Source organism: Microplitis mediator, chromosome 5 (genome assembly GCF_029852145.1).
Source record: "Microplitis mediator isolate UGA2020A chromosome 5, iyMicMedi2.1, whole genome shotgun sequence".
NCBI classification, from domain to species: Eukaryota; Metazoa; Arthropoda; class Insecta; order Hymenoptera; family Braconidae; genus Microplitis; species Microplitis mediator.
Genome location: NC_079973.1, coordinates 9,586,501 through 9,614,489, shown reverse-complemented (window position 1 = coordinate 9,614,489; position 27,989 = coordinate 9,586,501). Strand labels below are relative to the sequence as shown.

General features: G+C 25.2%; 3 protein-coding genes across 10 annotated transcripts; 1 reads left to right on the top strand and 2 right to left on the bottom strand.

Moving 5' to 3' along the window:
• Positions 1-39: 39 nt before the first annotated feature.
• On the top strand, positions 40-1,182 carry LOC130667305 (NEDD8). Its single transcript, XM_057468800.1, has 4 exons — positions 40-179; positions 437-454; positions 649-761; positions 843-1,182. Exons 1-4 carry the CDS (start codon positions 162-164, stop codon positions 925-927), a joined length of 234 nt encoding a protein of 77 aa, XP_057324783.1. The 5' UTR covers positions 40-161; the 3' UTR covers positions 928-1,182.
• On the bottom strand, positions 908-25,146 carry LOC130667302 (broad-complex core protein isoforms 1/2/3/4/5-like). 8 transcript variants are annotated; one of them, XM_057468792.1, is made up of 6 exons: positions 24,652-25,143; positions 24,261-24,454; positions 23,840-24,037; positions 23,213-23,717; positions 23,041-23,100; positions 908-5,669 (listed from the first exon to the last, which is right to left on the bottom strand). In XM_057468792.1, the coding sequence occupies exons 2-6, from the start codon at positions 24,444-24,446 to the stop codon at positions 5,386-5,388; spliced, it is 1,233 nt and encodes a 410-aa protein (XP_057324775.1). In that variant the 5' UTR covers positions 24,447-24,454; positions 24,652-25,143; the 3' UTR covers positions 908-5,385. The 8 variants fall into 8 exon arrangements, with proteins under 8 accessions (XP_057324775.1, XP_057324773.1, XP_057324774.1 ...); XM_057468790.1 differs by lacking the exon at positions 908-5,669 and adding an exon at positions 8,542-9,565; XM_057468791.1 differs by lacking the exon at positions 908-5,669 and adding an exon at positions 8,542-9,565 and having other exon boundaries at positions 24,261-24,456; positions 24,655-25,143.
• Positions 25,147-25,419: 273 nt separating this feature from the next.
• On the bottom strand, positions 25,420-26,949 carry LOC130667304 (M-phase phosphoprotein 6). Its single transcript, XM_057468799.1, has 3 exons — positions 26,299-26,949; positions 25,930-26,030; positions 25,420-25,857 (listed from the first exon to the last, which is right to left on the bottom strand). The coding sequence occupies exons 1-3, from the start codon at positions 26,338-26,340 to the stop codon at positions 25,533-25,535; spliced, it is 468 nt and encodes a 155-aa protein (XP_057324782.1). The 5' UTR covers positions 26,341-26,949; the 3' UTR covers positions 25,420-25,532.
• Between the last annotated feature and the right edge of the window lie 1,040 nt (positions 26,950-27,989).

Below are 27,989 nucleotides of genomic sequence, written 5' to 3'. Positions count from 1 at the left end.
ATCTAGGAAATTTACATATTCTGTACTCTTTGGCCTCACTGCTCATACTATAACACCTATATGCTATAAGATGATATTTTTGTTAGCGTGATACATTAAATCTGCATTTAACTTGTGATAGAATTTGTATTTTTTAAGGTTAACTTATAAAATTACCAAAAATGTTGATCAAAGTAAAGGTATTTAATTATTTTATTATTATTATTATTTTCATGATGACTTAACATTCGTATTTTTATATTTATTATATATTATATTTTTTTGTTTTCATAAATTTAATCACAACATAAAATTATTTGACAAACTTAATGGCGCATTTATTTTGTTTTCAGATATTTTAATTTTTATATAAATTTTAATATACACTATCAAAAATTTCATCTTTAATTTATACTCTTATTAATTGTTTTTTTTTTTTTTTTTTTTTTTGTTCTAGACTCTTACTGGCAAAGAGGTGAGTTAAAAAACATTTCTTCTAGTTTGCCGGTATAACCAGCAAATAATTTTTCTCGCTCTAATTGATTAATGGAAACCATAATTTAATATTTTTATTTAAATACTTACTATTAATATTTTATCTAAAACAAAAAAGTTTCATCTAAAAAACCAGTAATTAATTTAATGAATTCATTGACTCTTGATTTGTAGATTGAAATTGATATTGAACCCACGGATAAAGTTGAAAGAATAAAAGAAAGAGTTGAGGAAAAAGAGGGAATACCACCACAACAACAAAGGTTAATCTTCTCTGGTAAACAAATGTAAGTATTATTTATTTACAATACAATTAAAAAATTAATAAATATAATAAACAATTAAAATATAATGTTATTTACTTAAAGGAACGACGAAAAAACAGCTCAAGATTACAAGGTTCAAGGTGGCTCTGTGCTTCATTTAGTATTGGCATTAAGAGGTGGTTTTTAGTTAAAATATAAATAAAAGCATTTGGTTTTTTTTTTTTTTTTGTATGTTTAAAAGACTTACATACTAATTCAATTGCTACTTTACTGATTAATAATTTAAATAAGATGAGTAACATTGACCAAATATGGATGGAAAACTTGAAAACTTATTAATTCGTTTATAAATTATTATTAATAATAATAAATATAAGCAATGATAATTATTTGTATTTGTTTAATTATTAATGAAAATTAAAAATAAAATAATTTAATTATATGGATTTTGTAGTATCCTTATAAAATATTTACCTCATATTTTAGTTTAATGTAAATAATGTTTTCCGTTAACTTATAAAGTGAATTTACAATACAAAGGCTGCCATACCATTATCATAAAAAAATTTCTTTACAAGTGCCAGATATATCATACTACAAATTTAATCAAGTAATTTTCTTTAAATGACAGATAATTTATTAAGTTCACTTAAATAATATGATTTGGAAAACAAACAACATTCAAAAGAATTCGCATGAATAATTCTAAATGTACTGAAATTAATCGCGGGAAAATTATAAAGTGGTTATACTACAAGTATTACCAAAATATTCTGAAGTGATTCTAACAAAAATACAAATTTAAACGGCAGCAAAACTTAATACAGAACTGAATATTCGGTCAGTTAGCTAACCGATTCGAAAAAGTTTCGTTTTAGATTTTACTTCAAAGTCAATATATTTTTTCAGAATAAAATTAAAAATGAGACTTTATTAAATCAGTAAGTTGACTATTCAGTTTTGCCACCGTTTAAACTTGTGTTGTTGTTACAATCACCTCAGGATATTTCGGTAATACTTGTAGTATAACTACTTGATAGTTTTGCCGCAATGCATTTCCGTACATTTAGAATTATTGATGCGAATCCTTTTGAATGTTTGTAAATTATTTGTCATCTAGATACAGTACTTGATTAAATTTGTAGGGTGATATATCTGGCATTTGTCGAGAAATTTTTTAAGAATAATGGTATGGCAACCCAAACATAAGTTTTAATTTTTAATACCAGAATTTCGTTATATTGAAGTGTCTTTGACATCATTAACTATTTATTAATTATTTATTATTTATTAATTGTCACGCCCGAAAACTTTTAACATAATTTTTTTTTGTGATTTAAACATTATTTACTAATTTAAATCCTTTGACTTAAAAAAATAAGAAAATTACCCTGGTGGATTCACATTACGGAAAATTACTATAATTAACGGCATTATACGGTAGTTTATGGTCATATACAGTAATTTACGACGAATTACTGTGAAATAAAGCAATTTACCATATATATCTGGAATTTTTACCGTCACCACCGTATGATTTTTTAAATTTTTGACAGCGCAATACTTCACTTTACGGTAAAATACCGCAGGGTTGTCGCAATTTCGCGGTAAATTGCCGCTAATTAACCACAAGTTTACGGCAAAATACCGTACTTTCGCTGGAAAAGGCCGTAATTTATCTTAATTCTTCCGAAAACCGTAAATTACGGTAATTCGAATCCTCCAGGGTATTAAATTATTTCGTAGAAAAATGGTGATTTAATTTAAAATTTTTATTTATTTGCTAAAACTATAACTACCATACAATAAATGTTCTTATAATTTTTTTTTTTTTTTTTTCTTACATTATTAAATATTGAATAATAATTTATGATAACTAAATTCTAATAATAATCTATTAACTCAGTATAAGGCATTTAAAAACATAATTAGAATTATAATTTAAAGTATAGTTGATAATTTATAATAGAGAAACGATTCAGTTGCAATATAAATATGTCAAATGCCCTTATTATTTGAAGAGTTATCGATATAATCATCTATATTTGTATTATACTTTTTAATATTAACTTTATTTCTTATTTGTATGGTTTAGATTTATCCTGTATTTCTTTGATTCATTATTTTGTTTTTATTTTAGCATTATTAAATAAGTTATACACGGAGAAAATTAAAAAAAAACACTTATTCTTCAATTTAGAGTAAAACCTGAGCCAAAAATAAAAGAAATACGAAAAAAATGAAAACACACCCTTTGATTTATTGTTCAAAGATTACTCAAAATTGACTATTTGTTACACCATAACCGAATAATATTTAGAAACAAGAATAATTATTCGTCCTGGCCCCAGTGTATTCAAAATTGTAGATTAAAATTCAAAACACCGGTCACGAAAATTAAAAGATATAAAAAAAATAAAAATCATCAATTTTTAGGTGATTTTCAAAATGCTGTAATGTAGCAGAAAAGAAAAAGCTTGATTAGAATTTCTTCTAGTTTTCAGATTCTGTATAAATATTTTAGTCATTGATAGTTTTTGAGTGATGATAAAAAAATCGGAGGTAAAAAAAAATTTCTTAAATTCAAAATCAAAAATTACATTTTTGGTTTTAACAACAAAAAATTATTGTATAAAGCTACGAAAATTTCACGCTAAGTTACGGAATTTTAAAAATCATCCAAAAATTTAGGGCTTTTTTAATATCCTTCGATTTTTGTGACCACTGTATATACCCTAGTAGCTATCTTAGACAAGATCTTAAAATCACAATATATATAGATATAATATTTCGCTGTATTCTTCTTGACTTGCTCAAGATTTGCTCTAGATTTGATCAATATTGCCACAAGGGTAATTATCTCCGTGTAGTTAAGAAAAAAAAAAAAAAAATTATAAAATTTTATTATAACTGCTCTTATAGTTTAATTACATTTTGTGCATTCATTTTACATCTGAGATTATTTTAATTAATAATGAAGAAAAAATAAAATAATCAATGACAGTCGATTTATAATAAAATTTGTATAAAAAATGATGTAATATTTAAAACAGATGATGTAATTGTGAAGTAAAATAAAATCCGGATTGATGATTATTTTTTCATTATTTATTTATCTTGTTAAGCCACACTGGCTATTGTATTATTGAGGTTTATGGACGGACTATGAGATTAAAAGTTGTAAAATTTCAGAGTTACTTATTGTTCTTTAAATTTATTACATTAATATTCATATGTACAGTGACTCACTCATTAATAGTAGTCAAAATGAACTGTGTTACAATTAAATACGTACTTTGAAAAGATTCATGTGCTATATATTTTTGTGTATTCAATTAATGTATTTAATTTTTCTTTTTCAAAGTTACAATAGAATACGATGATAAGAAAAAATTTTATAAAATTCAAAAAATTATTTTTCATATTATAAATAGCACGTATTTATTTTTTAAAATAGGATTTATAGTACGTAATAAGTCACAAAAACATTTAAAAATTGAATAAGCATTAGGGTACTCCGTTTGAAACCAACATTTTTTTTTCCCCATTGAAAATCTTGTTCTACATGTTAAAACAAAAATTTAATACAATTTTGAGCTCTTAATGTTAATTTTAAGAACTGGAACAATGGTGTTCAAGTTTTTCCATGCTAAAAACATGTTAATCTCAATTTTTTTTCTTTTATTTGAATATAACAGCCCCATATTAACGTATCTTATTGGTTCAAAGGCTTGAAAGTTTGATTTCCTATGAAATTGGTGGTTTTTTGTTGCTAACTTGTAAACGGTTGACTTTTAAGAAAAAAAGTCTAGGACATTTATACTAGAAAATTTAGTTTTCTACAAAAAAATTCCATATAAGTTCAATCTCTAAAATCAATATTTAAAGAGATAAATGAACTTTAAGTAATTAAAATTCAAAATTTTAGCTAACTGTAAAGATTCAATACAATATTTTCAGTTATTAACTTATGGTAAGTGTTGATTAACATATGTTTATATAAAATATAAAATATCCGTAATTATTCACATAAATTATCTTAAAATACATACCTCATATGCGATACTTTTAAAAAAATAAATAATAAGTAGGTTTAAAAAATTCTGTTTGAATTTTTTATTTCTTCAGGAAAAAAAATGTCCTAATACACTTTTTTTCTTAAAAGTCAACTGTTTTCAAGTCAAAAACAAAAAACCACCAATTTCATAGGAAATCAGACTTCCAGAATTTGAACCAATGAGATACGTTAATATGGGGCTGAGTTTTATTTAACAAAAAGAAAAAAAATCGAGATGAACATGCTTTTAGCATGGAAAAACTTCAACAACGTTGTTCCAGTTCTTAAAATTAATGCCAAGAGTTTCAAAATCGTACTGAATTTTTATTTTTACGTGTAGAAAAAGATTTTTGAAGGGGAACGAAAAAAAAAATGTTGGTTTCAAACGGAGCACCCTAACAAGCATACATTTGATTAATAGTCTATTTAATAATATTGTATTTTCGCGTAAATACTTATAATATTTTATAAATATGAGTTATGTGATATAATTGATTTGATAAATATATGTTTAAATTTCGACCAAAAAATAAATATAATTGGCGAATTTAAAAAGAAAAAAGACAAATAATGAAATAAAATATTAATTTAAGAATTAACTCCTTTTCTAGGACTTCGATGCCTCTGGATCGTCTTTTGCCATTGCATATTATGTTTTAATCTCATATGACGACGCAGGTCGGTTCTACGACTGAGAGTGGTGTGACATAGGATGCAGGTTGTCTGGTTGCGATGCACTTCGAGGTGCTGGGTCAGCGAAGCTAGGTGCTTGTAAACACTTCCACAGAGACTGCAAGAAAAACGCCCTGGACCCTGCATCACCACTTGACCAGTTGTATCGCCAACATGCTTCCGTTTTCGTCCCACCCCCCCTGCAACACATCAACATCGTCGTGACCCCCGATTCCTCATAATGTCAATATTTTATTTTTTAATAATTTAAGTATTTTAAATAATTAACAAATAAATAAGACAGTTATACTTCTTTGGCGTGACGAAAAAAATTTTGTTACGCATGCAAATAATATATATATATGTAGACAAATGTTGATATTTTTTATTAAAATTAGAAAAAAAAAGCAAATTCATAAAAATTTTAAGAATTTTGTAGTTCAAGTCACCGAATAAACCCGTAACGATTATAATTTTATGGGAAATAAAAAATTTTAAGAATTATTCGATGTTATCATTGCACATTACGATTTTTAGTATAATACTTTGTTCCAATGATTAAAATCATAAAAAAATACATACAATTGTAGTTAGCAATTTATTATTAGATGACTCATTTTACCCTTTTTCCTCTTAAATTTCATACTCAAACCAATATCACTGTGTAATGTAAGTTTTAATACCTGAATTAATAAATATTGTATTAATAATACAGGAAATCTCAAAATTTTTTATTTTCTATAAAATCATCATTTTCATGGTTTCATTCGGCAATAAACTACAAAATACTTCAAGTTTTTTGTTGGATTGTTTTTTCTTTTCTACGTTTAATATCAAGTATGAAAATTAATCTTACGCAGCATCATATTATTTTTGAACATACCACTACTACCAGGTTCAGATTCTGTACCTCATATGAGTTAACTTGGTCAGTATAGAAAAAAATACATTAAATTATCTTAGACTTTTGTTGAAATTTTACTATCAACGCGCCAAAAGAAGTATAACTTGAAAAGTAAATATATCCTAAATTTTTTATTATAAATTTATATATTCAAAGCATCGAAAATTAGTTGTAAAATTATAATCTACGAGAAGCCTGTGCGACCTTGTACCTTGTATCTTATTCGTCATGATAATGCTTGTTTATTTATAATTATATTTATTTCGTTCTTTTTTAATTTTTCTTTTTTTACTGCACATTAACACGTAACCAGTATAGCCGTAGCTTAAAATCAATTCATCACTATGAGCAAATTATTCATGTAATGATAAAGTGTGATAATAATTTGTCTCGTGCAGAGCTGTGCCAATTAACAATGCTCACGAGTTCATGCGATACGACATAAAAAAATTATTTTTTAATAAACTTTTTGTTTTGTGTATAGTAGAAATAAATTGTAATTGTAATTTTGAAATAAAAATTTGTTAGAAAAGAAGCTGAAAAATAAAAATAATTTTGATTACGAATAATAGTATATTGTGTGACAAGGGATAAAACAAAACGATTTCAGACCAGGGTGAAGTTGGCTGCCCGAGCCGTAGGGCTGACATCGACCACAGTCTGAAATCATTTCGTCTCATCCTGAGTTACACACACAATATTTTTCATGGTTACCAGCATTGGAACTTAAAGTTTTAGTGTCAGCAGCCAGTCAAAAAAAAAGTTAATTTAAGACCAATGGTGTGATCAACTATTAGCATAAGCGTAAATTGTGATTTGCAATTTATAATTAAACAGAAACTACAAGTATACTATTTATTATTTACACCCATTTTTATAAAACTTAATCACAAAGTAAGAACTGTCATTTATGTAAATAAAATTAATGGTCGAAAATTTCAATTAAACATGTCAAGTATCAGAGTTTAAATTGCGAATGCCTTCAGTCAGCGGGAAAAAACATTATTTTCGCACCATACCTGCACCAACAGTTTAAATTCCTGCCCTGTTTGGAGGGAAGAAATTCGTTCTTTTCTTTTATGAGAAAACAAATGATAAAAATTAACGCATGCATCATTCTTCCTTCAAACAGAGGCAAAAATGTAAACTTTCAGGTACAGATAGTAAAAAATAGTATACACACCACGGAGGAAAATAGAGCATCCCAATTCTGCGTGTTTGCCACCCTCACCTTCGGCTCGTGCAAGCAATTATACACGTGGGTTGGAAATTACCAATTTTCCCCCTAGGTGTGTAATATACTATTGTTCGCAGCATTAGACTGAAATTATTTATTGTTTCAACTGGCTGTAGAGATACTAAAACTTCAAGTTTCGATGCTGGTATCATTAAAAATATAGTTAATTTAAAGTTTTATAGTTTTGTCAAGGAAGAATATAACGTTAATTAGTTGACATTTTAAAACTTTATTCACACATTTTTTTCACTTACATTAATTGCCTATTAATAAGTCAAACATGGGATTATGTTATACGATATATATTTAAATTATATATATATTCATATATAATTTGTTTATTTTTATTTGAAAAATTAATAATAAACTAAAGAAATATCAATGTTGATATTAAATTTTCATTGGCAACCTTGTACTTATTTGGATATTTATTTATCATATTTTTTTTTTTTCATTTTCTGAGGAATGTGCAATTTCATTAAAATTTAAATTTTATTAATTCAATAAAATAACATGACACTGATTGTGTGTAAAAATAAAAGATAATTTTTTTTTTGTAAATAAAAGTCAAAATAATTAAAATTGCGCAATACATAATAATAGTGGTAATAATAACCAGGCCGTAATTGAAATTAAAAAATAAAATTAGTTAAATCATTGTCACTTAAATTATTTTAAATTGCACAGTATAAAATAAAATCTTTGGGTTGTAATATAAATAAATAGCCTCTTTTTATTTAAATCTTATTAATAAACCGTAATATACGCTGGTTTTCTAAAAAAAAAAAAACTATTTGGTTTAAATCTTTGTCTACATCAGTATGTTTTTTTTTCTACTCTAAATGAAAACATTAAAATTAAATTAAACTTAATTATTAAGTTTGGCAAGTTACTTAATTACTATAATTGAGTATAAATAATATATTTTTTTTTATTCCTTAAAAAAATTGGTGGGTTTTTTTTTCTATTTTAAATTAGAAATAACAAAAAAAAAATAAAGTAATCGTGTAACTAAAAACAATATTGCTTAAAAAAAAAAAAAAATAAAATAAAATAAAATAAAAACAACGCAACAATTGACTAAAAGAAAAAAATCAATAGTTGTAATAGAATGTTTGGAATAATTATATAATTAAATATATAACTGAAAAACGAAACAATAAAAAAAAAATGAATATTCATAATCTTTGAATAAATGAACTTTGGCAGTAATTCGGGGACTAGGAAGTTTAGCCTCGCTTATGATATAAAATGCACATTCCTCCTCATACTTTAAGTACTGAGATAAAGTGACTAGATAAAATTGGCTTTTTCTTCTTCCTTATACCATTGATTATAAAATAATAATGATTATAATTATAATAATCAACCAACCAATTAAATTGATAATAATGTTATATGTGTGTAATTAAAAATGTGTTAATTTGTGTTATTATGTTTAAGTGTATAATATAGTACACATATACATGAATACACATACATACACACAAAAAATATTGTATGTGTACGAATGACTAGTGTGATAAAATATAAGATAGGCAACGTTATCAACACATATTTTGTCTTGATTGATGTTAATTCACACTAAGGAATAGGACTAGAGGTAATTCTTTCAACACTGCTCTCTCTAATTCGTATTGTGGTAAATGTTGCATTTGTTTCAGGGTTTGCCGTATTGGCATTCTGTTGAGCAATTGTTGCTGATGTTACGGGTAATTGGGTTGCATTACGAACGGTAGCTGTATCAGTAACCGTTCCGAAGCCCAACCAGCCGTGGCGATTTTTTAAATGACGTTTCATATGCGTTGTACGACTCAGCACTTTGTGGCAAACAGGACATTGAGTTGTTCCCTTGTGCATGTTCATGTGTTTATACATAGAGTCCCGATTCCAAAATGATTTACCGCAGAGTTTGCAAGAATGCGACGGTTGTTCGATGACCACTGTACGTGAATCTAAATCAAATAAATATATTTCATACTAATAAGGTTATCATTTTTTTTGTTGTTGTTGTTGTTTTTTTTTTTTTTTACGTATTACAACCGACTGTTTTTTTTTTTTAATTTTAACTCTGATTTTATGTTATTTTTTTCCAAAAAAATATATAAAAAAAAACATCTCACATCCATCCATTCATACATTTTATGAACTTGAAAATTTACAAAAAAAAATTAAATGAAAAAATAAAAAAAAAAACTAAATGAATTGTTTTTAATACATGTCCAATACATTCATTCATTTAGCAATCATGCTAAATAAATTGAGCGTAAACTCTTAATTAATTATTATGATTTATGATGTTGTTTTATATGATAATGCCACATACGTACCAAGTTATTGATTGTTTGTTTGGTTTTACTTATATTCTCATGCATAATAACTGCAAACTTCATTACAAAAATTCATTTTACGTCACGTAAATTAATTTTTAAAAAATAAAAAAATATTAAGAAAACATATTTAAATTACGCGGTACCTACCCGCACTTTCGAATAACACTTGTTTTATATTGCTCGTTTTATTTAACATTACAGTGAACCGACAATCATGTATTCCTTTCATAAACTAATAACTTGATGATAAATAAAAAAAAAAATTAATTAAAATAAATGTATTGACGAATTAAATCAATTAATTTTACTATGATTTAGTTCAAACAAAAAATCCTGGAAGTGGATGAATTATTTTGTTTTATTGTAAAGATTTTAATTTTTGGTGTAAAATAGATTTAATTAAATAGTTAAATATTTTAATTCTATTGACAAAATGAATTAATTGTCTCTAATAAACTAAATTTATTTATAAATACATCACGAAGTTACAATATAAATAATTTTAGCACCATTTATAATAAAGGTTAATTGAAATCTTGTGTTTTATTATCATTTTTTTTTTTTTTTTTAATTAAACTTAGTTAAATAAAACTAATGCAATTTAATCTCCATAAATTACAATTATATGAGCAAAATAATCACTTGAACTATTTATACGTAATCAACATAATCACAAGCGTACTTTTTATAAAAAAAAATTTTTAAAAACACTCTTCAAAGTAATACAAAGAAAAAAAATAATAACAAAAGTAACACACTTTACAAATTATCTTAGTAAAAAAATAAAAAAAAATTTTTTTAAATCATTGAGACAAAAGACCACAAACCCGATCAATAGCTTTAGTCGCTAATTAACTGATTAAAGCGTTCTTATAATTTTTATAATAAAAAATTGAAACTAAAAAAATGAGATTCACCATATCTATGAATCTCAATTTATATTAGAAATTATATTATATTTACATTTCAATTAAAAGTGAGCAGGTAATGGGTCTTTTACTTTAATTAAACAACAAAAAAATAATTATTTTATAATAAATACTGGTATTGGTTACAAGTAAATAATAATAATGCAAAATATAAAGAAATAATAAAACAAAAAATGAGTTATAAATGCAAGGATTTACACTATAAGTACAGATGAACAAAGTGATAGGTCACTGTTATTATCAATATTCCGTAAAAGTGGGCAAATTAAAATTTTATCTGCCTATTATATATGCATAGAGATAAAAAAGAAGTAGTAAAAAAAAAAAAAAAAAAAAATTTAAGCATTTTTTTAACAGTAAATTAAGTATACGTTTGTTTTAACAATATTATTATTAAATAAACGTATGTAATGAAAATTTAAACAATATATTACATTGAAATGTTATAGAAAAATAATAATTATTGTGTAGATATCTTAAACCTAAAATATATTAATGCCTATCTTGAATATTATTCAATAATTTATTATTATTTTTTAGTTTTAAATAATAAATAACCGGAAGATAAAGTTTGCATCTAAGTATAATTGAGCGAACATTTGTTGATTTCATAAATGAAATATACAATATAAATCAATTAATTAATCAATATAAATTATTTATAAGTAATATTTCTTCAGTCATTGAACTCCATGAATGTTTACCAAGTGACATCGCATTGTATATTTCCTTGTGAAGACAGCACGGCAGATTGGACAGACCGTGTCCCCCCTATGAATACTACGATGATGAGCAAGAGAATCACTTCTAGAGTAGTGTTTTCCACAAACATTGCAAACCCATCTCCCATCTTTGCGACGACCTGGTTTCATTTGGTTTGGTTTCCTTGTTGAATTATTAACGATCAAGTTGGAGGATTCCAGATGATTGGAAGATGACGTTTTGGTAATTGTTTCTGCGCACACAATCCAAAGTGTTTCCCATACACACAGCTTCTTAATTTGTTTATTTTTATTTTTAAGTTTTTATTTATTTTTTTTTTTGTTTTTTTCTCAAGCTCAACACTATTTGTGTTTACTGATTAACAGTAGACAAATAGTTACTTTGTTTATTAATTTTTATAATAATGTAATGTGTTATTATTATATTCATCCACTGTTGTCAGTATCTCCCAGAACCATCACTAAATAACCCATCAACCAGAAATAGCAATTTTTTTTATTAAAAAAAAAAAATATCAATAAAAAAAATAGTGTATTGCAAGGAATAAATTTTTTGTTGTTGTTTGCTGTACTTTTTTGTATATTAAAAGAAGCCTATGCTATGATTTGTAAAGTTCCACCATCGCACGGTTGTTGAAAATTATGTTTAAAAAATTATCTTCCATAAGCACAAAGTATTAAACTTTTTCAAAAAAAGATAAAGAAAGCTTTAAGCAAAAATTTAATGAGAGCAACTTAATTTAAATTATTTATAATATTTTATAAGGTTATTGGTATTTACGAGGAACGTTATATTTTATAGTATATTCGAAAATTTTACTCTGTATATAGTGAAATATATAAATAAAAATTTAGAAAAAAATTATATAAAATAAGAAAAAACAAAACTAATTTTTTTATTTAAATTATAAGACTACATCGAAAAAAAACGAGTATATTTTACAAATTTTAAATAATTGTAAAAACGAACATATCAATTTTATTCTTATTAAATGTAAATGATTATTTGGATTATTTCTCATATTTGAATTTTATGAAATTAATAAAAATTTTAAATATTGTTATGTTTTGAATGAGGTAGAACGTAGGTTTTGTTTGCGTAAATAGTATGTCAGTAATTTTGTTCAACTTAAATGTTTAAACAAATATATATAAATTATTAAATAAATAAAAAAAAATGACAATTAAAGTGAATAAAATATATATATTGGCATGCTAATGTTTGTTGGCAGTATTCAATTTACGGTGATACGACGGAAAAATGAACCTTTTAACGATTATTTAAAAAAAATTAATTGATTAATTGATATTCGATTAAATTACTTTCAATTTAATCCAATTTTTAATGCTATCACTGTCAATAGATATAGTGATCAGAAATTTTAATAGAACATAAAATAAAAAATATCTTTGAGCCAGTACTAGTGGTCTTAGAATGACTGTGAAAAATTTAATAAAATTCGGTATTAGATAAGAGACCTTAAGGGGAAAATTCAACCGGTTTGCGACTCAATTTAATTCGGGGACAAACACTGGAAACCTAAAGTAGAGAGTCTTTAGCGTTTTTTAAACCTTAATAAAGGACTAAAAATTTCGTAATTTCAAAAATTTTAATTCGTCTCAGCGTAAAATTGTTTTAAAATTCTCATTTACTCTAAGAGTGCAACACAAATAATCCCGTTTATTTTTTTGAGAGTGAGAAAAAGGTCCGGTGGCGTTTCCCTTTAAACTTTATCAGTAGCAATAGTCGCTTACTTTATCTGATTAATGCGTTTTTATAATTATTATAAAAAAAAAAGTTGATGATTGATAAATAATTATTTGTGAATGTAAAAATATTAAAATATAATGTATCAAAGTATTTTGTATTTATTATAGATTTGAATTAACTGACTGTTTTCAAAATCCTGCTCAGCCGGCCATTTTTTTACTTAAACTTTTGTTTGTTAGATTAATATTTTAATAATTATTTTATACTTTATAAATTATTTTCCGAATAAATAAACTTATGATATTTAAATTGATTTTGTGTTTGAGAGATTATAGGACCATCACGATCACAACTTTTAGTGAGCGACTATAAGTCTACTCATGGACTTTATTTCAAAAGATTATCCTTTAAATTAAAATTTTATTGTAATACTTAAAACTATAAAAAAAAAAAAAATTTAATGATTTTTTATTTCATTTAGCAATTTATATTGAGTGGTTTACTCTCAATCCACTGAAAGCTGAGCGAGTAATGGATCTTTTACTTCATTAGTTCACAATGCTAAGAAAAAAAACCAATTAAATTTTTCAAAAGCTTCAGAGAATAAATAAATTCGATGAAACGTGTAATTTATCATATGGTTTAAAGTTAAATGTATGAAAATCCACATTTTACTTGTTTTCTGCAGCTCTTTAAAAATTTAATTGGATCTTTTGTTTATCAGTATCTAAAAATTTTTCGAATTCCATTAAAATCTGAACAGTAATTCTAAAACCGACAGTAATACTTAAAAAAATTGAACACAAGATAATAGTATATTGTGTGACAAGAGATGAAACAAAACGATTTCAGACCAGGGTAAATTTGGCTGCCCGAGCCGTAGGGCTGACATCGACCACAGTCTGAAATCATTTCGTCTCATCCTGAGTTACACACACAATATTTTTCATGGTTACCAGCATTGGAACTTAAAGTTTTAGTGTCAGCAGCCAGTCAAAAAAAAAGTTAATTTAAGACCAATGGTGTGATCAACTATTAGCGTAAGCGTAAATTGTGATTTGCAATTTATAATTAAACAGAAACTACAAGTATACTATTTATTATTTACACCCATTTTTATAAAACTTAATCACAAAGTAAGAACTGTCATTTATGTAAATAAAATTAATGGTCGAAAATTTCAATTAAACATGTCAAGTATCAGAGTTTAAATTGTGAATATCTTCAGTCAGCAGACAGAAACATTATTTGTTTCTCTTCGCTGACCAAACGAATTCCCAATTTACGCGTTTGTTCGCGGCATCAGACAGAAATTAGCTTGTTTTGATTGACTGTAGATACATTGAAACTTTAAGTTTCATTGCTGGTATCATACAAAAATATAATAATTCGTTAAAAGGTTTAAAATTAATTCATAATTATATTCTTATTATGTCACTCATTATTATAGAAATCACTGTTAGTGATTCAATTTTATATTCTCTTAAAATAAAAATGTCGAAAATTTAAGCGTTTATGTTAACTTGTATTTATAATGTATACTTATGTTTATAAAGTATATGTTTTCTCATATTATAACTTCGACTAAAAACATGCTGACAATAAGGACATTTTGTTTGTCCCGCATGTACATTTTTATGTAAAGCCAATGAAATCGGATGTTTAAATGTTTTTGGACAAATTCTACAACGAAATATTCCGGTTTTTGAAGTTTGATCTAAATTATCATTAGATGACGAATGTAAATCAGCATCGGGACCAAATTTATCGCTTCCATTATTTCTTCGTGGGTCTACAAATAAACAGAAATAATACCACTTTTTTAAGTCTCACGGTATCACGATTTATTTACAACTACGAAACAAAAATATTGTTCAGAAATTCTTCATCATCTGTTTTGATTTTTTTTAATTTTATTTAATTTATTAAATCGTCATGCAAACTATAAATGAATACAATTTTTATTCATTTCAATTAATGTTTATTATTTTTTTTAAATAAATCTTTAATTATTTAATTATTTTTTATTTTTCTTTAAATCTATCAAAACATTTTATAATATTTATTTGTTATGACACGAATTATAAACATAAGAAAAAATTTTTTTCTATTATACAATATGAAATAAAAATTGTTGTTTATAAATTTCATTTAATAATTTTTGACTAAAATGACATAAATTTGATATTGATACCATATTTCTAATATATTAAAAAATGTAATCAGGAAAAAAAATTCAGTTAAAATACAATCGTCAATATTATTTATTAATTAGTCTAAATATCTTTTGATATTGAATAACTCGATGATAAATAATTAATGAAAATAATCAAGTACGAGTAAAAAAAAAAAAAAATATTAGAAATAAGGTACGGATATCTATTATTTATTTAATCATTTGAATGTTTAATTCTTAAATGATTAATCATATAGTTACGGCGACTAAAAATTCGTAAACAAATCGGACATTTTGTTTTTCCTGAATGTACATTATTATGATGTATCAAAGATTTTGAATGTTTAAATTCCTTAGAACATATTTTGCAGCGATATAATTTAGGATTTAAATATTGGTTTGAATAATACGACGTTAAATTGATATCCACATGGGAATTTATCCGACGTCTTCTAATATTTCTTCCTGAATCTACAATACAAAAGAGAAAAATTTCTATTCTTTACAATGATTCTCATAATTTTAAAAAAGAAAAATTATAATTAAAGTTTTCTGGTTGTTAAGATTGATTTTAGATAAAAGAGATAGTTGAATTGAAAGTACCTGTAGTTTTTAAAAATGGTATTACTATCAATATTAATATGGCATTTTTTGTAATAAAATAAAGATTTAATTATTTGTATAAGTCAAGTTTGCAATGTTTCTTCTACTTTACATAAATAAGAATAATTATCGGATACGATTAATAAAAAATTAAATATAAATAATTAATAATATTGATGTTTTAATTCGAAGTAAGATTAAAAAAATAAAAAAAAACACCTAATAATAAATCAAAAACTGAATTGAAAATAGCTAGCTTTCAATAATAATCAGTAAATCTCCAACAAAAAAAGTACAAATCTTCATGAGTCATCCCATTCAAATGTAAATATGTTATAATATTTTACGCGATGGAAAAATCGATAAAGATTTTATTCGACTTGAAATATAAACTTGTAGAAATGTCCTACTTTTCTCCCTTGGTGTATAATAGATAACTTTTTTATCATTCATGCAATATAAGTGCTATCTTAGCGCACGCTCTTTCGTTCACCAAATAGCTGTATGTCCATTCAACTGTTTCCGCGACATATATGTGCGTTATACGATTATCTGTGTTTAGTCGCAGTCGACAAGTTTACGTGTCGCACGCAAATTTACTTCTAGTCGCATGCAGATTATCGTTTAACCCACAAAAATTTCGCGGCAATAGTGAAATCAGCAAAAAGCTACTTGGGGAATACAACAGCGAGCACTAAAATAGTACTCATATCGCATTGATAATAAAAAAAAACTATGTTCATTGTAAATTAAACAGATAAATAATAAGTTAAATAATTGAATAATTTCAACGTCAGAGTATGACACTAAAAAATTATCAAAAAATAAAAAGATAAATATTTTTTGAAGAAAATTAAAACTTATAAATATACAAAATTCAGTCTACGTAAGGTAAAAGATCCATTACCCGCTCACTTTTCATTGGAGTGAGAGATTAAACCACTCAATATAAATTGCTTAATGAAATAAAAAAATCATTTTTTTTATAGTTCTAAATATTATAATAAAAGTTTAATTTAAAGAATAATATTTTAAAATAAAGTCGTTGAGTAGACCCATAGTCACTCACTAAAAGTTGTGATATATGGTCCTATAATTGCTTAAAAACAAAATCAATTTAATTATCATAAGTTGATTCATTCGGAGAATAATTTATAAAATATATAGCAATTATTAAAAAATTTAATCTAACGAACAAACGTTTAAGTAAAAAATGGCCGGCTGAGTGGTATTTTCAAAACAGTCAGTTAATTTAAATTTATAAAAAATAATAAAATACTTTAATAGGTCATAACATATTTACATTCACAAATAATTATTCATCAATAATCATTTTTTTAGTTGAAATTTTTTTGTTATAAAAATTATAAAAACGCGTTAATCAGTTAAAGTGAGCGACTAATGCTATACTGATCGGGTTGAGGGTCTTTTACCTTATATCAATATTAATTAATAATAATCAATTATTTTCATTTCAAATGTCTTTAAATAATTTGATTATCTGTATATTTCTTTATTGTCAAGTAAACCAATAATAAAATTTTAATTCTTTCTACACACTTTCATTGTAATTTACTTAATATGTACCTTGTAATGCAAAACAAAATTATAAAGCATATTTTACTATAGATCACCCTTTTATCAAGTACTAAAGGTGTTTAATGTTTAAATGTTTATGGGTAAATTTCCGGTCAACAAATATAATTTTGTTTTCCATGTTTTTTAAGGTAATTAAAAAAATCATTAATTTTCTTCAAACTTAAAATATTAGTTTCCTGCCAGCAAAATCAAACTTTATTGAAAAATATAAATTTTCCTCTGTTTAGTATCACTAAACCTATAATAATTAAGCATACAGATCTCGAACACAAAATTTGTGTAGACCACTTTAATCAAACTTTAATTTTAACGTTTTTATATTTGTGTAAAATAATTTTTCACGTGGGTGAAAGAACAAAAATTTTCAAGTACTATTTAAAAAAAAAAAAAACACAAGTATTAAAAAATGTAATATGTAGTTATGAGTAATCTTTACTAAGCATAATATTTATTCGCATTTGTTAAAAAATTGTGGTGATATTTTTCCTATACACTTTATTTCAAATAAAATATTGTAAATGCCTAATATTTGTTGTTTTTTTTTTTAAGTTGTAGTAACATTAAATTATCCTGATAAACTATAAAATAATCAAAATAAAAAAAATTATATAACCAACTTTAAAAATATATTTAATTTGTACTTAAAATTTTCTTAAGCATTAAGTAAAAAAAAGAACAAAGATTATAATTGTACAAAATTTGTAATTGGTTATTATTATTAAAACAGTATCAAGATATATAACGCATATGTCGGCAGTTAACTATCAATAATTACGTATTTACTTTAAGCATTTGTTTCTCTATTTTAATAATATCGAATTACTTATTATAATTAAATTATAATCATAGTATAACATGACACGGTAGTTATTTACAAATACAATACTTATAAATCCTTTTTTTTTTTTTTTCTTTTTCAACAAATTAAATACAATTTACCACAACGCAAAACAATTAATTATGCATGTTTCGATCGAAATATTATGAATTTAGAATAGAAAAATAAAAATGGAAATTTTAATTTAGTTCAGTTTATGTATAATTACAGTACTGAATTAATTTTTTTTAAATTATAGGATACAAAATTTTAAAATTTATTTATCACTTCTGAAGTTATAAAAACGTATTTTTAATATTCTATAATGTCATACGATAATAGAATTTAAATTATTTTACTATATAACAACAAAAATTTAATTAAGTTTGTTTTATTTACAAATTCCTTCAAAATAATAGTAATAATAAAAATTATTATACTGTACACCTTGTTGGTTATTACACTCGCTTTTCTTATGTTATCTTTCATTTATCAATTATTATCATTGTTAATATGTCTATCGTCGACTTATGCTACTGTACTACATTTGCTTGCGGCAAGCACATTTTCATAATACGTATGCACCACAGTGACCATGGAAAACCATAAAAAACTATAGAAAACCAGGTCAGATACAGTCAGCCACCCGATGGCAATCTTCTCAACGAGGTAAACTCAAGTCGATTTAAATTTTATAAGCGAACAAATCATTTTAACCATTCACTGTGAAAAAATTCCGAGTCTACGAATCGCCGGTGTAAAAGTTATTTCCACGACGCACGGTGTTAAATTTTTGGCTGTGTGAATTAGAACGATCACACCACCAATGGTGTAAATGTTACTTTGATAGACACAATAAAAATAAAATAAAAATAAGTTGTCATTTAGGCGAGATAATAATAAAAAATGATTTTATATAAAATTCAATTATATGTTTTAATTTTTAATTAATATCATATCAAACAAAAATACTCATGTTAATCGAATCGTTAATTTATCAACTTCGAACCATAAAATACCTTATAAAAGTCCTACAAATATCAATGGTAAAATTATAGATTGATATATATATTGTTGGTTTATAATTAATTCACATTTGATAAATGAATACGATATTACTCGTGATGAGTAATTTCTTCAATCGAAAATATTTGACATTATATTTTTATATTGATTGAGTTAATTATCGCATTTTAAAGCAGTCTGAAAGATAACACTCACACCATGTTAAAAGTACACCGCTTGATGTTTCACACCGCAAGGATACTGTGTAAAGTCTTGGGGACCATTTTCACACCAAAAATCAAATTTTTTACAGATTAATTACCGGTGAGTATCTTAGACCGATATACTACTTCACGTGGGTAAGTTTCGTTAAAATAAGATAATCAATTAATATTTCTGTTTCAGATAATTGAAATTCAATTAAACATTTAAAAATGTCCAAATACAGCCTGTTACTTTTTTTTAAATTTTAAATTTTTACAGCAAGGAATTAAAAAGCCTTATATTTCATTTGAATATTGCTTATTTACAATTTAATTAAAATAGTATGTAATAATTATATACGATCGAGTTGAGATCGATAACTTATATCGTGTGTAAGATTTTGTTTTCTTACATAAATTTATTAACAAAATCTAAACTTTTTACCACGTACAAATCATAATAATAATAATAATAATTATTAGTAAAATTAATATATTCAATAATTATATTTAATCTCATATAAGATCCGCAACGCAGTAATTAAGTATTTTAATAATAATCAGTAAACGCGTTAAGAATCCATAATAAAAAAAAATGTGTCAAGTCTTATAGATTTGTACATATTGACAGTGCATTGTGGAAAGTAAAATAAATGAAATTTTTAAACAATCAAAATATAAAAACAAATATTATTAATAATAATAATAATAACGTGCCTTTTTATAACACCTTTGAGGTATAAATTTAAGTACGTTTACGTATATTCAGTGTCATCTGCATAGCAGATATTATTTATTAAATAATCCCATGAGCAACGCATGACATCGTAATGCCAACTGAGCATTTTGTGGGTATTAGTTATATATATATTTATAAAATTTAAAAATACGGCGTTAGGGCAGGTTGATGCTATGGGGGAGGAATATGAGGAATAGCTCGGAGTTCATGAAATTCCGCAAAACATGGCCAGCGGCACAGACAGGCATTGCAGGCCCAACATTTGAAGCGTGTCTGCTTGAGTTTTCCACGTGATGTAAGTACTCCTCGGCGTTTACAGTGTACACATACTTTTCCATGACCATTTGCTTTGCTGAGACTATGGGGTTGACCAGATATGTATGTAATTCCTCCTGAAGAAAATTGGCCAAATCTTCAGTTAGTGATATTTAACAATTTGTGCACATGCATCAACCATTAGTAACGTGTGTAGTAGTAGTAGTAGTATTTTATGACCAATCCCAGCACCAACCCTTAGCCGTAAGCCAATTTAGATTATCAGCGACCAATACCCACAATATATAGCATTGCCAGGTGCTTGTTCAGTGTACTCCCAATTATAGTTATATCGTTATATCTTGATTTATTATTTTATAATTTTATCCATATAAATCGCGATCAATGTTTATTTTTTCTTTTTTCCTGTGTTACATTGATCAAAAAACCATTAAAAATAAATAAAATTTCATTGCCATTTGTGTTTATGTTTTTTATGTTTGAAAAATTTCATAATGTGTAAGTTGTTTCATAAAAATAGATAAATATTATTCGCGATATTGTTAAATCAATACGTTTTATTTAATGGTGGTTTTATTAATTTCTGGTATGCAGTTTATTAGTGATGAGCTTCGGTATACAGTTTGGCTTTTTTTTTTTTATTAATCTTTTTCTTTTTTTATTAATCGTGTATCAGTCGCTTATTAATCAACTAAACTATAGGTAAGTCATGCTCCAGTTTGAATCATTGCTAAATTTTTTTACTCTACTTACCTACGGTTATTATTGTTAATTTTTTGTTTTTAATTGTTTCTATAATAAACTCCACTTGAAACAAAGTACCATGGCGTAGGAATTTATTTTGTTTTAAAGAACAGAAAATGTTGATACATGCCAGATCGCGATACCGTCACCTCTATTACCAAATAAGTTTAAAATTTTTTTTTCATATATATATATTGTATATATATGTTTATATTAACAATAAATAATAAGTTATTTTTGTTTTAAAAACAAAAATAGTAAATAAAATGTTTAAAACTAAAAATATTTAACAACAAAGTTTGTCATGTTAAATAAAATGGTTAGTAGATAGGGAAAAATAAATAAATAAATAAATAAATGAATAAATAAATAAATAAAGTTGAGTCCAGTTTAGTTATTAAAGGAATGTCGATGATTGTCGGCTACATAATAGCATTTGGCAAACGCTTCCTAGCATCTATAAGAACCACCTACACCCGAAAGTGCCTGTACCGCTTTATTGAGGATTTTATTTTATATATTTAAAGAAAAGAAATAAGTTTAAATAATAAAATTAAAAAAATAAATTATACATGCATGTTGAATACTAAAATGCGTTTTAACAATCAATGTCAATAAAGAAAAAAGATTTTTGTTTTAACATCAGAAAAAAAGAAAAAAAAGAAAAAAACAATCACCTTAATTTATCCACCACATTCGCACATTCATTACTCTAATTGATTTAACATTTTTCAATCATAATAATCCACATTGTTTAGATTACTTGTGTTATAATTATTTAAATAATTAACTGTAAAATGTTAAATTATTAAAATTGAAAAATGTTGACGTACAGTTGTCAAATTTAATTTTGAGAAATTTTATAAAAGAAATGGATAAAGGTTTTTCTTTTATCATAGTCGCTAGTATGGCTTTAAATATTTGCCCAAGTTTGTTTTACAAAAAATATTATTTATTTAAATATTTTATATATTTTGTGCGTGTATGAGTAATGTAAAGCTGCACAGGCTACTGCGCCATATTATTACGTTTAAAAGTTTTTATTATAGTTGTGTTATCAACCAAAAAGACCCTCTATAAGAACTTATCGATCGTTATTATTAGATTATTTTCATTCAAAGTTTCCCTTCTACAATTAGTTAAGTATTTTACTTGCAGGAATTATAGATTATATTTATAATAATTTTTTAAAAATTTATCACGTTTTCCAGTGACAATGTATAACATTATTTTTTAATTATAAAAGTATTTATAATGTTATACACCTAGTCGATATTAAAAAAATACTGCCTTCTGCAGCGCCATTTGCCACTATATTTTTATTTAAATATATTATTTCCATTTATTTAAAATTGATTAATGCTCATAAAACTTAAAGAAAATCAGATAAAATTTTTATTTAATAAAACAAATAAATAATAATTAGCAAATCGTGATGACGAAACATTATCGCGGTGAAAATAAATATTAATTCGTTTGTGCAGTGACAAAATGAAAGGCAAAAAATTTGGCAACAGCAGCAGGCAACGATACATACTATACAAAATAAACTAAAAAATTTGAATTTACTTACCTTGAACTGCTTCCTGAGATATTCGCTCGCTTGATGTACTAGGTTTTGAAAGTAAATGTCCTGCAAAAAAAAAAGACAAAAAAAAATAAATAAATAAATCAAATCAAATTAGTAAATAATGTTTATGCATAAAATAAATTATAATAAAATTTAAAAAAAAAAAAATGTTTACCAATTTCTGCTGTTGAATGTTTAGCGTCAGAAATATCGGTTGATTGACTTGAATAAAATGTTTGACTTATATCAGGTTTATGCTCTTCATCTGCAGTATTAGACAAAACATCATCGCTTATTTTAATCGTCGAACCATCTCCAGTACTTTGTTCTTCATAACTACAACTACTGCCATCTTGCTCTAAATACTCTGGCATTTCCAATTTTAAATTTGGCATTAGAGGTATTATTTCCACGGGATTTGATCCTGATGCATTTACTTGATTTTCAACTAATTTATCGTTTAAATCTTTTTTTGACCCAATACTACTAGATTTTTCGGCATTTGATAATCCACTGTCACGATATTTTCGGCGTTTCGTTGGTGGTATATCAGGTTGTAATTCAATTGAATGAAATGGCATTGGTGATGATGGTGATTTACTTCCTTTGTTATTTGCCATGAGCTTACCTGCAGCATTTTGAAGTTGTACTTCTGGTTCATTGGGTAATTCTACATCCTCCTGATAATATAAAATAGTTTTGTTTTGTTTTTTTTTTTTTTTTTCATTATAAGTAATAGTATAAAAAAATGAAACAAAATTTTATCTATTTATTATAATTATTAACTCGTTTATAAATTTACCTCTGTTACACTATCATTGTCTTTTCCTGTTCCATCAGTAAGTCCTTGTACTGCTAATAATTCTGCTGTTGTAAGAAAACTAGCTAATTGTTCTTGTACTACATTGACTTCTCCTTGATACATAAAATCAACTAAAGCTGCTAGATCATCAAATTTAACATTTCGGAATATTATGACTGGATGTTGGCATGGGTTCTCCTAAAATAAAACAAAATCAAATTTTTCTTATAGAAAATATTATTTAGAAACTTTTTCTAAAACATTAATAAATTTTAAATTATTTTTTATTAAAACTATTTCGATTAAAAATTGTTATTTGTTCTTTTGTAATTTTAAATTAATATAACAATGAAAGAGACAAATGATAAAATATTATTTTTCGTTAGATTAATAGAACAAAATAGGATAAAATATATTTTACCTTGAATAAATCACGAAAATATGTACTGCATGCTGATAATAACATTTTATGTGCTCGAATACGTTTCCCTTCACAGCTTAATGTTACATCAACTAAATCTTCATCAGTTCTTAATGTATCAAAAGCACAAGTGATGTGCTTTAGATAATTATTCCATCTAAGGGAAAATTGTTGACTGGAACCCATATCTATTTCTATAAAAAAAAAAAAAATAATAAAATAAAATAAAATAATTAATTAATTATTACAAAAAAACATTAAAAATATAAATATTAGATTTAATTAGTCTCAATTAACTATGTAATAAACAAACATTAAAAATATAAAACATGTGAATCATTCAAAAGTATTGATTGCATCCATTTGATTGGGAGAAAAAAAAATATCGTACCTTTTTTTTTTTTAATGTATATATAAAGTCGAGGATAAATTAAGATTTGTGTAACAATTCACTGAATAATGACCCGTAATTGTTGAAAACAAACAAAAAATGAATAATTTAATAATTTTATACGTTAAATTGATAATGTTATTTTTAAAGTAATTAATTATAAGTCAACGAAGCTTGATTAAGTTCAGACGAAATAGGAACTGTAAACAGTCGAGTTATAGATAATTTACATGGCACATAAAATATTTCACCACAGACAATCCACCCGAAATCTTTATATTGTTAATTATATATTTATTATTAAAATTTAATTGCACCGCATTAAAGTATAAATGTAGTTTACTAGAGTAGGTTATCGATTTATTTAGATTAATTTTATAACTTAAACTACTTTATGATAGTGACAGCTGGTAGCCATTTTCCTTCGAGGAAAACGCATAAGATGCGCCATAGAATTCACTTCCTGTCGTTAGTACGCACACTACACACACGATGTGTACCTCGTTGTCGACGTTGGTCGTCGTCGTTCGTCGCGTTCGTCGTCATTGTTGTGCGACGCTCAAGTTCAAATAAAAATGGCGATTATCTATCTTTTAGTTTTTTATCTTGAAAGATTTTTTTTTTTTTTTTTTAAATTCGTACCGTATTTTGACTTATAGATTCACTTACATTATTTTATTTTATTATTGAACTAAATAAATAACATAATCCAACAATATATTTATTTTGTTTATGTTAAAAAAAAAAAGAATATAGTTTAGTTTATTGAAATAAATTTGATTTAATAATCGTAATATATACATTATTTACAAAATAAATTGATGAAAAAGTAAATAACTTTTTTTGTCTATCGTAAAAAGTAAAACCAATAAGACAATATTTCAATCTTTCGGTTTCATGAAACCTTTTTTTGCACTTATTGGTTTGACTTGATCCTCGTCGTCATCGTCAGATTGAAATCTTATATGACGATTTCTTTTGGTTTGAAATTTTTTTCCCATTGTCTTGACATGTGCGGACTTGAAGCGTTTAGCCATTTGTTCATCAGATACTTCTGTTTCACGCAATTTTTCTTGTTTCAAAACTTTTAAATTGTTTTCTTGCTCCATTAATTTTTCAATTTCAGGATTCATACCGCGAAAACTTAATCGTCCATCGATTAACTGTTCACAAAATACATAACTCGGTTCCATCATATATTTCCCACTGTAATTCATAATACGAATTTATTATAATTGATTATTGATAAAGATAGTTAACAATAATAATTTTACTTACGATTCTTTTTTCATTTTTGTCGTTAATTGGCTCTCGAAATATTCTTCACCTTCCAATTGAAATTGTTCTTTATCAACTTTTTCTTTTGTTCTTTTCATAAACTGTAAAAAAAAATTTTTTTTAATCAATTATTTTTCTTCATTTAATAAAATAAAAATGTGTACAATCAACTCGAACATTTTTAAACTGTCCGAGTGACATTATCTGTTTTTAATAAATAATTATTATTATTTACTTTTTTAAAAATTTGTTTATATACACAATCGACTAAAGGAAAATCATCTTAATAGTCAAAAATATCCAAGCTAATTGTATAAATAAAGAATATTTTTTTGTTTTTTCTTTTATTAAACTTTAACTTATATTTACCTTCATTTGTAAAATACTTTTTGATAATTGTACTTTCTCCATTTTTATTATTTTCCTAAATGATTTTTGTTACTGAACAGAGCTTTAAAAAATTTAACTGGTTTTTAAAATGATTTGAAATTTAATTATCTAATAATTAGATAAACAATTTTAAACCAAAGAAAATTTTTAGTATGAATTATAATAACTTATAGAATCACAGATAAATACTTTTAAAAATTTTACAATAACTTTTTTTGTTTAGTAAATATTTTTTTTATTAATTCATTCAGAAAAATACTAAAAAGATATAAATATTCTCACTTAATTCAGAGTTTCGAATTTAAAAAATAACTTGATAACCTCTACATTGAAATATCAACGAAGCACATGTCATATGTATATTAAAATACTAAAAACTGATCGACTCAAACTCCAATTTTACTACAAACGAACAGGTGGCGGAAAGAGCCGAGTCGGGTTCGGGTTCTTCTGTTGATCCGGCTGTTATTTACGTTATTTAATGTAACGCTGAATACACACAAATCATTTTTGCTCTGAAAAAATTAGATTTATATTTAATTTTATAGTGTAGAGTCCAACCGGTCATTAAATAAATATGAGGTCTAAAGATTTCTTTTGATGAATGTAATTTTTAATCCACTTAAATTAAGCAATTTTATTGTATAATTATTTAATTTAAATGATAGAGTAGTCTAGTTCTTTAAAGAGTTCGGAATTCGCCCATTTGAGAACGTGGTGGCGCTCTGCCAGTTTGTGAAAGCGCGCGCGTTTTAAACCATTTTTAAATTTACAGTTTCAATTAATGTATAATTTAAAGACGGAATTTCAGACGTTGATTTTGCATGAGCAATAAGTAAATTAAAATCAACTTTTTTTTTATAGTTAAATAAATTGATAAATTTAAATTAATTTGTGTACATTCAAAAATTTCGCTTTGCGATACAAATACAGAAAAAAATAACAATCCTGATAACCAGTTGAGTTCAGTTTGACGTTAAACGGTATGTAATATGACATATGATATTTGTTTGACGTCAACTAAACTAACGTTTGGACGGTTTGGACATTTGGAGCTGGCTATACAAGCTGCAACTTAAGTTTGCAGCTGCTTGCTGGGTTTCACCGATTAACGCCGGTGTCTCATCAGACTTAAATATACTTTTACCTGATGTCTCGACCTTTAACAATAAAAATTGTTTTATCTTGATTTACAAATAGTTTCATGGCTAGACTTAAAAATATTTAATTAAGTACTTCGAAAACACTCAAAAATTTTTCGTCGGTTTTAAATTTTTTCTAATCTTCTTAATGCATTGTCGTTATTGTAGTTTATTACTGTAATCTGTCTATCAATTATAAATATTTTACTAGGATATTATTTCCTGTTTAATAGTTATTGCTGTTGACGTTTGGGTTTTTCTTTCCGAGACTATAACTTATTATTTTCTTCTTTTATTTAACAATACTGTTGTAAATCTTGAATTGTAAATTTATTTTTCTGCATATACATTAGATTTTCGAGTATAAGCTTGTGCGAGACGGAGAAAAACCTCGTCGCTAATCCCTGATTAAAAGAAACAATTCGAAACGATTTGTAATGTTAAATGCCCATAAGAAGGGCGATTCAAAAGTATTCAGCGTATTCAAAACCATCAAAAAGTATTTAAAATTTTTTTTTTTTCGAATCG